The sequence below is a fragment of the Triticum urartu genome, chromosome 7 (genome assembly GCF_003073215.2).
Source record: "Triticum urartu cultivar G1812 chromosome 7, Tu2.1, whole genome shotgun sequence".
NCBI classification, from domain to species: domain Eukaryota; kingdom Viridiplantae; phylum Streptophyta; class Magnoliopsida; order Poales; family Poaceae; genus Triticum; species Triticum urartu.
Genome location: NC_053028.1, coordinates 86,436,759 through 86,449,631, shown reverse-complemented (window position 1 = coordinate 86,449,631; position 12,873 = coordinate 86,436,759). Strand labels below are relative to the sequence as shown.

Genomic DNA, 12,873 nt, shown 5'->3' with positions numbered 1-12,873 from the left:
GTAGACATGTGTTCATGCGTGGCGATTGTGCGGACACCAGGGCAACAGGGATCCGTGATGTGTGTGCAAGGTCTTGTCCGAGGTGCTACCGCTCTACCCTAGGGGCAAAAGATTTGCTGCTGATCGAGTTGTCCGTGGGAAGAGAGACCGACGAGTCATATGCGCAACAAAAGAAATGGAATACAGTACTTTTGCCGAGCGTACAAATGTGAAAGAGCACGTACGAGACTTTATCTTGACACGACATCGTGATTGACCCGAGCGTGCAATGCTACGATGTCGTCCGGGTCGAAGGAGAATACAGTACTTGAGCACCGCGTGAGGCGACGGAGCAGCTCCGCGCGTGTGAAGGAAGGAGACGAGATACGCGCGCTGTCCGGCTGGGATCAGGGAAAACGGGTTTGACCTTTTTCTTCAAGATCACTTTTGGTCCAAGTGCTAAACATTTAACCCTGATTCAAAACTTTTGCCCCGGATATGGTCCTTTTTTTCCGGCTGAATATGGCCTTTTCAGTACTGTCGTGCATGGCGGCGGCAGGATTAACGGGGTACCACCAGGGGCGGAGAAAATCCCCAAGCACACCGGGCTTGACAACTAGGTGCGATGATATTTGATGCACTTTGCCTACATCTAAGGCTATTCACAATGTGGAGTAACATATACTAATATCGTGCATATGATACGAGAAGTGCATGGATAAATCCGGGTACATATGAACCCATTTTAAAAAACACATTTCTAAATTTTAAAAAAATCTGGAAAAAAATTGCACGGGTACGTCTCCATGTTCTATGTGCGTGTATAAAGTTTCACGGAAAAATAACTTTTTTTGTGGCCTGCGACAATAAATATGGTCATCTATGATACTATGCATGTATGCGTGATATTTTCTTTTGATTTTTATATGGTCATATATGCATGTATACTATCATAGATGACCATATTTATTGTCATGCATGACATAAAATAGCATAACATTTAACATGATACGGTATCTACCTATGTTAATCTAACCCTCTCTCTTATTTAATTATGTGCTGCATAAGCATGTTTGCTAGTCCCAAATGCATGTTACCGGTTATGTTTACCCCATTATGGCCAGCCTAATGGATGACCTTGACTTGCCTGCGTTGTTACAAGGTCCGGTGTCTGATTTCCCTTTTAATAATGCATTCCATAGCATAGATCAATCAAAGTCCATGGAAAAAACAATTAGAAAACATGGGTAAAAAATATTCATCATCACACTAGGCTATTAGACTGGATAGAACATGCATAAGGAGATGTGATAATATTAATCATCTCAAATTTTGGGCTACAATTGTCGGCTTGCCGCTGTGGATCTGCAGCGATTTGCATGCCCCTGATGTCCGCCGGCCGAGCTATACACAAACATACGTGAGATGCGAGTTGGAAATACCAACTCAAAAGAGACGGGGCATATATGGTGTGCGGCTGTTGTGTCTATACAACAACGTATGTGACTAATGTTGCTAGAAAAACGTACGTGACTAACCAAGTCATAATTTAAGCATGTGCATAGAGTAATTTGATTGTGGGGTTTTGGGCCTCTTGTTTGGTTGTCCGCATTACATTATTTGATGGGGTCATCCTAGACTTCTATTGGGTTCAAGTCAAGCAAATACATACCTATATGTATATGTTGGTGGCCGAGAAAATCTGTTAGTACAAACTTGAGTCACTTATTTTGGAACGGAGGGAGTACAATCTAGCAAATTATAACACTAAAATGATAAAAATAAATTAAGAACCAAACTATCGGACCACATACAAATAGTTGGGACAAATGCCCTCAGTTGTTTCTACAAGCTGATTTTGCCCTTACTTTTCGAGTTTGCTCAGTTTTTTCCTTACTTTCCTCTGAGGCCGTCCGGATGCCCTTCTATCAAGATTCCTTCCTATCGAAGACATTTGATCGTTACTTTGGACCAAACTGCCCCAGGTACCTGGCAAAGGGGCTATGCGACTTACACATGGGATCTGGACTTGAAAACAGAACAAAATAATTAAAAAGAATTAATCAGGACCACCGTTCTCTCTCTCAGTTACGCTTGGGACCCACATGATAAAAGGAAAAAAAATCCATGGTGAGTAGATTTGTGTTGATTGCCTGATAGCCTTTGTGGGTTGCTTGATAGCCTTCATGGGTTGTACTTCAACCTAACATGAGTAGTATGTCATGAAAGGATGATACCATGTACTTACCATCAACGGTTTCACACTATATTCCAAAAATAATATATTATCTCTTGGCAATAATAAGAAAATGCACTTTATAGCAACTATAATCACGTGTTAGTGATGAAATGAGCTAACATATGAGCATATCACCATCTCAATATTGGTAATCACACAACCTCTTTTCTTAATATTAGCCCTATAAAAACATGTATTAGAACTGAAAGTTATATTGACATGCCCGCTCTTTCATGTATTTGAAAGTTCGTGCTTTCCTTATACTAGATGAAACCCTATGCTTTTCAGAGACGACCTTGCTGAAAGTATGTTTTTATAGTAATCAACACTCTTCAAATAACTTTAGTAAAGCAACATAATGAAGTTTAATAATTGTGATTTTTATTTGAAACAAAATACTGAATGTGCCTAATGATTTACATATATTGTTCTTCTACCTAACACCTCTAGATAAAAAGTGATATCCAGCCAGTGCTAGTGGAACAAAGTCAACAATCAAATCATGGACGCCAAAGTTAGCAATCAACACACGACCTATTTGTAAAATACATTGCTAAAGTAATAATATTGTCTAGTAATAGTTGCTCATCACAAATAATATTTGTCTAATCATCATAGAATAATTGTTTCGGACGACGGAACACCATAGAAGCTCCATTGGACTGAGCCAATTGTGTTGTTATAGTGTTTTTTTTATGATAGCATAATATAACATGACTCTAATACATGAAAAATAGTTAACGAGGCTTTTCGTCCAAATGGCATGCGATTTCTACAACCTAGGAAACAAATGACGCAGGTAGAAACAATCAGCAAAATGTGACGATGCAGAACAATTAAAATACAGAATATTTGACGGGTGGCCAAAATGGACATATTACCGCATAGTAGATAGTGACAAAATTAAACAATAAATTTGTGATCCTTGACAATAGTTCAAAACTATTCTAGGGATAAAAGGATGTATTGGGGTGGGCGAAGGGATAATTTACCCCCTATAATTGCAATTAACTCAAAGTAGGAGATTTATTTAGTGGTTAAAATTAAAATAATAATAATGATGTGGCGGATGCATCCGACAAAAAATGATGTGGCGGTATTGTTGAGGTGGGCATACTCGATGTTGAAATCAATAGAGTTAGTGGGGATTAACTCTGTTAGAGCGTCCACAACTGACACCCAAAATGTCTAATTGGACATCATGATTACTGTCCGGACAGGAGAGAGAAGGAAAAAGGTACCCAACCGGACCCCCACTATGAGCGGGCTGTCCGGAAATCTCCATATCTATACCAAATATGAGGAGATGTCCGGGGATGTCCAGGAAGCCCTCCACGTAGGATTTTGCCCACCCCGGACCACTTTTGCTCTTTTGTTATTCTTTCTTTTCCCTTTCTCTCTCCATCCACACTAATCCCATACATTTGACCAGAGAATATGAGGAGAATGCAGGGGACACAGTTGCATGCATGCATAAATGGATGGTCAAAATAGACATGCCCAATCACTTACCAGGCATGTCCGCTGACGTTTGGGGATCGGTATTAGGCAATCGTGGTTGTAGATGCTCTTACATATATAGGATATAGGATTCCCAACGCCCCATAGTATATTTACAAATGAAAAGTATACCGGATCAGTTTTATGCTTACCTTGATTAAAAGAACAACCATATTGGATCGCCTGCTTAATAGATAATTATCTTTGCATAAGAAATTGTTCATGTGGCTGCAGGTATTGCTAACTAGACAAAGTGGCGCGCTCCGCTGCGCCCGGCCATGAGCGAGTAGTTTGTATGCGATTTTAGATGATGTGAGCTTCAGTGATGGGCTGAGTAGTGTGTGTTCGTGTGTCTTACTTTTTATTTTAGTCTTCAGCCAAGCGCATATATACTTCCTCCCCTGAACAAAGCTCCAGCAAAAGAACAAACCCTAAAAAACCATGGACCATCCAAGAGCTGGCCTAGGACAAGTCATATTCCGCGTGTAACGCGTGGAATAGCTACGTAAACACATTCATGTGTCGTTTTCAAAATTAATTCATGTTTTGAAAACTAGGGACAATTTTTAAATGCAGGAACATTTTAAAAATTCAAACATCAATTCATAAATTTGTGGGCAATTATTTAATTCGTAGACATTCTAGAGCACATAAAATTTTCTGCGTAGAGGACAAAGTAGACTGTTTTTTCTATATTAAAAATCAGACCTGGGTCATCAAACATGCAACCCAAGGACAAACGTAAACACATGCAGCTTCTCTCTTTAAGAAATCATAAACACGGCCAGCTAAAACCCCACAATCGGGCCCACATGTCATTTAGTGCACCACTTAACTAAGGTTTTTCTTTTTTGAGGGCACCCGCTTAAGTCAGCTGCCCCCAAGTGGCCAAATTCCCGAAATTCAACTGCAAACTGGCGAACCAACCTCTGGTTAAGATGGTTAGGTGGAGAGTGGTATCCCCAACCCACTAGGTTTCAAATCCTGGTGCTCGCATTTATCCTGGATTTATTTCAGAAATTCCGACGATACGCTTTCAGTGGGAGGAGACGTTCCCGTCGCCTACGAGGCGCCTACGGTGACTTCGTAAAATCTCAAGATGATATGCCGGCTCAGTCTCTCGGAGGTGCTCATAGGGGTAGGGTGTGCGTGTGTGCGTTCATAGGGGTGAGTGTATGCACGTTTATATGAGCGCTTGCGTCTGTACTGTGTTCAAAAAAAAAAACTGCAAATTGTGTTTAAAAAAACTGCACACCCGCCCTATCACCCGTTGTGCAGCTAGTTCACGACCCATCCAGCAGGCCGACTTTCCAGACAAAAAGAGTTAGGAGTGGGCTGACAGAACTAACACAATCATCGGCAAATCCACGCACCAGCGATAAGGCCTCCCCTAAAAAGCACAACATTGAGGCCCACATGTTAGCGACTGCGAACCACCTGATAGCCTCAGCGTTGGCCAATCTAGCCACACATAATTTTGAAGGAGATTAGCAAGTATAGATGTACCTGCATAATGAACCAGTTTTTCATCCAAACATGTGATGCATGCTCTATCTTTTACACAATCATGCGAAATAACATGTTAATTGCTAGCCACTGTAATAAATTCTTGCGTTCTTAGACACATATGGATAACGTAAGAGGAAAAGGGTGAACTATTGGTTGATGATCCTTCATTTTTTCATGTAGTTGCATTTACTTGGTCTCGATCTCTCTTAGATAATAGGAAAAACAACGGTTCAATTTTCTTGTGTATTTTTGCCTATCCTATCTGGGCATCATTGCCTTGAAAGGTGTCATGTTTTAACATTATTTACATGCTTCACCTTATTATTGTTCAATGTGATAATGCTGTTTTCAAACTTCTCGCAAAAACAAGGCTAAGAGGAATTCATTCTAGTTAGATATTCGACTGTTTAGCTCCATAACGTTGGACATATGTAATATACCACTTCTCACCCATCAAGTGGCTGCATGAAGGTTTCTCCTGCAAATTGGCAGAGGCATGTTATCTATTTATTGTTGCTTAAATAAGGCAATGTGGTGAAGTTTTAATACTATGTTTCCTTTCAATATTGATAGAGGCGAGGGTCCCGATCTTTTGATGAGATGATAACTATCGATTTGATGGAGACGACTTTGACAATCCGACTACAAACGTGCACGACGTTGCGCCTTAACAATCGCTAAACCAACCCCGAGAGGTTATTGACCACGCAGGAGCACGATCAACCTGACCACGAAGGTCTATTCCTGCAAGCACTCGAAGAACAAGCAAGAATATGATTAAGCAATCTGAATATTGCGAATATGGATAAAGTATTGATTAAAGTGGGGTTTCATAAGCGGTCTTGGTCTGGTCGTTGGACACAAACGAAGTACACGAAGTTGCAGCGATGGCTAACTTTTAACTAAATAAAACCCGAGTCTAAACGAAGCCTTAAGGGCTATATATATATAGGGAAAAGAGAGGGGATTTTGTCCACCCTTGGCAAGGTGGGACTAAAACACCTCCTAAGTCGTTTCCCCTATAATATGGACTCTAAAAATAGATTACATGGGCCTGGCCCAAAATAAGGTGGCGCAACACCAATAATAAGCTATGAAGGAAATTTATGAAAGGCCATCTTGTATATTTCGTCCATCTTCTTGTATGTCATCATGGTGGCTTCAAAGTCCGGAAATCTCCACTTGAACCTCCGTTCTTGTTCTCTTTGCACGCACCTTCATCTCCGTGCTTGACCATGCTCCAATGTTCATCCTTCTTGTCCGTGCTAGGCCCTTCAATTGCAAGAAACACAAATGTATCTAAGTTAGGCAGCATCATATTCTCATGAACACTAGAAACATTACCAAGAAACGAAAGTACCTGATAATTTAATTGGCGTATCTGAGCTCTAGCAACTGTTTCAAGAGGTAAAACAATAGGGGATATGGGTGTAACTGTGGTAGCCATGTCCTCATCAAATATGGTATAGCAGTTTTGTAAAATGTTGAATAAATCTTGTAAGGTTTCATTCTCTTGCATCTAGAAGATAGGGAGTAATATGCATGCCTTTTCTCGAAGTGCTTTGTTTGGAGTAAATTTTTCATCGCAAACACCTCAATCCAGTTTTTGCACCAAACACTTCGATCCACCTCCTCGGTGAAAAATTACAATACGCCCCGAAGAATTCCACCTTGCTAACTTCCCCAAACTCAAAGTGAAATGCCTAAGTGTTTTTCTCTTTAGGCTAAGAAAAAAATTGTATCTGGTTTTTAGTTGGTGACATTAATGATAGAACTCAACTTTTGTTTGGTCGGGCCAGACTTGATTATTTAGGCATTGTTCCTTGCATTCGGTGACATTCTTTACGGTCAACCAATTAGTGAGGAGAACCCGACTATAGTTGAGCAAAGCAGAGCACACCATTCTATCTATATCTTAACTTGGTGGAATTAACAGGAGGTGTGATCACATATCAGACTTTGTGAGCTATTTAGGCACCCACTATAAGTGGTTTGGATCTTTTTTACCGTTAGTCAATTTTTTGACCGTTGGACCGAAATTGGACAACGTCGGTACTCTCTCCTACCTCCAGCTAGGTGTCTCCCCCTTCCTCTTATCTGCATGATGCAATGCCAGCCCAACCACCTGTCGCCACTACACGTGGCAGGTGGCACTCAAATGCGCCCTCCTGTATGTCTTTACCCTCAACCATCCTTTTAAACCACCTACATCTCTTTTTTTTTTTTTGAAGGCGACATGTCCTCCCCATCCTTCTCCTGGCCCATCAACCTTTGACTCCTTTCAGCTGGGAACGCCACTGCAACATCGTCCTCAGCACCGAGTCACTGCTGGCTCGACATTCCCTCCATTGAACCGATTAACCCGAATTGCAATTCCATGCGAGTTAGATATATCAAATAAGGAGTTTTTTTTTTTTCATGCACGAGACCTTAGCAAAGCTCGAGTGGCTAGCAGCGCCTGTCTACTCGCCGCCACCTGGATCCGAAGCTTGAGGCTCCCCCGACATTCTTATTTCTTCTAAGTGCCGACTTGGGATGTCTTGAGTTCGCATTTTTGTTTTTTATGCATGTTTTTTTCTAATCTACTCAGGTCTTGGATTATTACATTTTTCTACTTTGAACTTTATAATTTGACACATATACTCCAGTAGAAAAAAGGGGAAATTCGGAAATATCTTAATTTGCCATGAATACAAGCATAGAGAGTCAGGACTCAGGAGATTAGAGAGAGCGGTGCATGCGTACACCGAGTAGAAAGACAAAAAACCTCTGCTTTTCCTCCGGCAGGGCGAGCACGCCGTCGAGGCGGAAGCCACCAAGCGCAACGCGATGCCTTCCTCCCGCCCCTCCTCCCCCTCGCCCCCCGTCGTCCTCCTCAGCGACAGCGACGACGACGCTGCCTCCGCCTCCGCCGCGCTCTCGGGGCCCGCCGCCGAGCGCATCACATCGTCCCTGGTCACCCAGGAAGACGTCGACGCCGTCTGCAGGAAGCACAGCGTCCCGAGGGAGTTCGCCGCGCGCCCCGCCGGCGGCCTACGCGCGTGCAGCGCGCCGCCGCCGGGGGCCGTCTGCGTGTACGCCCACGCGCTGGAGGCCGGGGTGCGCTTCCCGCTGCACCCCTTCTTCCGCGACGCGCTCGTCCACTTCGGCCTCGCGCCGGGCCAGCTCGCGCCCAACGGGTGGCGCGTCCTGGTCGGTTTCTTGGCGCTCTGCCACGAGGCCGGCGTGCGGCCGTCGGTGCCGCTGTTCCGGCACTTTTTCAAGCTGCTCACCATCGCCAGGAAGGGCGGCTGGTACTGGTTCGGCTCCAGGGCAGAGGCCGGAGTGCTCTTCGCTGGCCTGAAATACAACAAGTCTGACAGAGAGTGGGAAGGGGGCTTCTTCTTCCTGACGTCGCCGGAGCCATGGCAGTGTCCCGTGCTTTGGGGCGAGCCCCCGTCCAAGCGCTTCCCCGCAGATCCGGTGCTGACGAGCCAGCTGAAGCAGTCGGAGAAAAAGCTGCTGGAAGTACACGGCGTCGCGGTCGATCTCCGGGCTTACCTCCGTAAGGCAAATCTTGCTGCGGCCTTCTCCTCCAACCTCGCCGGCGCATCACCTCCGCCTTCTCCTCGTTCTACTGTTCCCAAAGGTAAGCATTCTACTCCCGATTTCTCTTGTCCAGTCAGCTCCTGGCGAAAGGTGTTTGACTGTTGTTGTTTGTGTGCTAGGCATGGATCCACCTGCGCGTGACATGACTGACATTATGCCAGTGGGGAGGACGGCGGCGCCGGTGGTAGGGACGGAGCAGGTGAAAGGCGACGCGCACGGCGACACGCTTCCTGTGTCCGGAAAGAAGAGGAGACGGGAGGAGGTGACTGCAACAGACGGGCCTGGCTGCCCCGCCCCGGTGTCTACCCCGCATGCCCCGCCGTCGCCGCCGAGCTTTGACCCGCGGTCACCGCACTCGCCTGTACCCGAGAGACACGACGGAGATAGCGCTGACTGGAAGGCCGCGCGGAAGGTCCTAGATGGCATCATCACGCCGTCGCGGGAGCTCCAATTCGCGACGTCGAAGCCCTCCGACGTCGTGGCGTCGAGCTACATAGCAATGCTCCAGGTACATTTCCAAACAATTCGTTCGTCCGTAGATGTATGTCCGGACACAGATATTCGAGTAGAATCACATTGTTTGTGTCTTGTGTGTGCCGTTCGGCGGCGTGTTCAGGCCGCGAACTACGCGACCTTCTCCATGACCTGCGCGCTGGAGCTGGACGAGAAGCTGGTGGCGCTGGAGCGCGACAACCTGGCGCTGTGGGAGCAGCTGGAGAAGGAGAAGGCGGCGAGGCAGGCAGTGGAGGCGGAGCTGGAGAGGGCAAAGCGGGCAGCTGAGGCGGAGCGAGAGCGCGCCAAGGCGACGGCGGTGCAGCAGTTCTTGGTGTCGGAGGAGTACACGCGGCGGGTGGCGGAGCAAGCGCTGCCGGCGTACTTGCGCGGCGCCGAGGAAATGAAGCGCGTCGTGCTCCGGCACTACCCGCACCTCGACGCCGGCAAGCTGGAGCTGCCGCTTGATTAGCTCGGTCTGATTAGCTGGAAGGAACTTGGAGTCGTTTTTGTTGATCTTTTGGCGTACGTGGGGAAACTGTACTGCTCTAGATAGCAACATCAACTGCAGAGATTTTGCTGGGCCATGAACTACACACATGCCTATCCTAATTTGTTGGTGATGGAAGGTTTGTTCACGGTCAAGATATATCACTTGTACGAGGAAATCGACTCAATGATGTTGCATGCAGTGAATGTGTTTCAGGGTTCAGATAAAAACTCGCCTTTTCACGGTTCACGTTGTTTGCGACATTTGTGAAAATCCAGGGCCAATGATGTTGTATGTGACATGCCAGCCATATGTGGTTTACTACGTTCGTGATCTTCTAGACTGTTCATGAATCTAAACAGTGCTAAGCATCAAAAGCATTTCATGTCCATCTATCTGTTATATACACAGTATAGGTAAAATAGGAAAATAAACTAGTAGAATTTCTTCAATAAAACATAAACATATGGCTGGCAATTTAATGAACTAGCATAAAACAACAAACATTATACGTATTGGCTAATAGTCCTTTTTTAAGGTTAGGAGTACCACTTTTGTGTTTTGTGGGTAACCAAATGCGGATAACGAAATTATTGGGGGAGGGAACCCTTGTGTTGAGTCAATACATTGGATAAAATAATACTCTTCGCGGAGGTAGTACCCGCGAAGATTGTCGCCGCCCATGGCCAGCAATGGACGAGCAGGTTGCCTCGCCTTGAGAAGGCGGAGACCAAAGAGACGCACCCGTGACCGGAGGCGGCGCCACGTGTGTCGAGTCAATGTTGTCGTTGTGGCCACTTGGCACGTGGTGCCCTGGGTCGTCGATCGGAAGAGACAACGCCGAACGAGCACCTGCTCCATTTTCCGAGAAGGCGAGTAAACGGCGGCAATGGTTGCCACGCTGCAGCGCCGTGTGTGGGCATTTGCTTGCCTCCTTTTTCGCACCTGACTGGTAAAAGACTTTGGCAGCAGCCTGCACTGCAACCCGGCTGGCCGGCTCGGTTGTCTGTATGCACGCCACTGTGCAACACCAAATCCTGAGGCGCTAGCGGGACTGCCAGACCAAGCTGCGGCAGCAGGGGATTTGCTGTTGATCCGGTGGTCTGCCTGTGAGATTGTGACTAATCGTGCCAGTACGGAAAAGAAAAGGAGGACCAGCCGACTCTAGTATGGCCAAACGACACAAGACTTGTCCATGAGTTCACACCCGACCCGGCCATGTAGGATTTCTCAAGAGCACAAGAGCATCTAAAACCGGACAGATTGCCCGGTCAGTGTCTTGATTAAAAAACGCCACACAATCAGGCGTCTTATTTTCGGCCGAAATGCCCGGACGGGCCGGCACTCTTTATATCCGGATCAAATCTGAGGCGGATATGAAGACGTCTGGGTGTGCCCGGACATGCTCGCCACATAGGCTCTGTCAAGCCTTCCTCCTTCATTTCTCCCGCCTTCGTGGAGCTGCCCACCTGTTCCTTGCTCACCGTCCTCGTCGGCCTTCGCAGATATCATCACTGACGTTCTTGTCCGTCACCATGGCCACGGATCATGCCTTGGCAGACAGTCGGGCTCCTCGGCTTGGCAGTGGATCCCTGCAAGGCGGAGAACCTTGCTCGAAAGGAGTGCCGCCGGAGGCAACACGAGCGTGAGGCAGCGGAGAAGGCCTGCAAGAGAGACGAAGAAGTCGAGGATCATGATGCAAGATATCATCTTCTTGGATGAGGAAGGGAAGAAGTGATTCCTCCGCATGAAGAAGATGATCAATGATCGCGGCTACTGAAGTCATTGATTCATTTGTTTCTCACATATCTATGTATGAACTATTAGATTTTTATTTTAGCATGCACTGAATTTATTCAGGCTAAACTATGTTTGTATTGTTGAATGTATGATGAATTTGTGTTGTATGATCATCGTGCATGGATTTGCATAGATTTGGGTATCAAGATTTGAGAAGTGTGGTTGTGGAGAGGGACAACTCGGACCTCTCCGCGGACTCATCCGCGGGCGTATAAGGTTCGAATTAGCTATTGTAGATGCTCTAAGGGTATTCCAACATCGTGCATGAATTTGAACACATCAAACGTTGTTGGACATGTCCAGGCATGTCCACGCATACATTAAATATCTGTCCAGTTTGTTTTATCCAAAGTACTAAAAAATTAAAAATTAAATCATCCTTCTTCCACAGTCACAATGGAAAAACATTCTAACACAACAGTAATTTAAATGTATAAATATTACATCCAAAAATAAAAATTTGGAATAAAAATTTCCAAATTTGAATTCAATTTATTCACACATATTTTGTAGTTTTCCAGTCAAAGCGCCTATAGATCTTCAACCCGGTCATTCCGAAGTTTCCATGAGTTGCTCGATGGCAAATCTGTTGATGCATCTACATCTATATCAATATAAAAAGACCTAGAGGGGCATATCCAACTAATCTTGGCCATTAACCAATCCAATGATATGAATTGCTCTGATGGTAAGCGTTCAACATGTTACCGTGCAATTAATACCATATCAAATATCAATATGTACGCTAATCACACTATTACCATACCACTGTCATCGTACCTAATATCAATGTGCAAGTAACATTCTACCAAATATTAACAATCAATTTGCAATTAGTATTCTACCATATATCAACATGCATTGCATGGTTGCATTTACTAGTTTGTATAAATTCCTCAAACATTGTTGTGTTATGCTATGGAAGTTTGATAGGATTACTTATGTGCTCAGATTCCAAATCGTGGCGAACTCCATCACCCTTTTCCCAGATAATCATGTTAGGCATGATCACACTAGCTATCATCACCTCACACAACGTTTACAATTTTTTTTACAGGTCCTCAAAACAACTTCAAAAGGGGCTTGGAGTACCCTAAATATTCTCTCTAGAACCTTTCTAGCTCCTCATTCTCTTTGGGCAAAGTTTAAATAGTGCACTACAACAAATACCGGCAGCCTCAAAATATGCTAAGTTGGTGCTATTGTACACTTTGATATGTTGTTGATATGTGTATGATGATCTTGCAATGTTTAATTGTATTCATAGCTCATGTTA

General features: G+C 45.1%; 1 protein-coding gene across 1 annotated transcript; it reads left to right on the top strand.

Moving 5' to 3' along the window:
• The first annotated feature begins 7,886 nt into the window (after window positions 1-7,886).
• Window positions 7,887-10,027, top strand: LOC125520966. The gene is made up of 3 exons (XM_048686007.1): window positions 7,887-8,855; window positions 8,935-9,323; window positions 9,432-10,027. Exons 1-3 carry the CDS (start codon window positions 8,057-8,059, stop codon window positions 9,777-9,779), a joined length of 1,536 nt encoding a protein of 511 aa, XP_048541964.1. The 5' UTR covers window positions 7,887-8,056; the 3' UTR covers window positions 9,780-10,027.
• The last annotated feature ends 2,846 nt before the right edge of the window (window positions 10,028-12,873 follow it).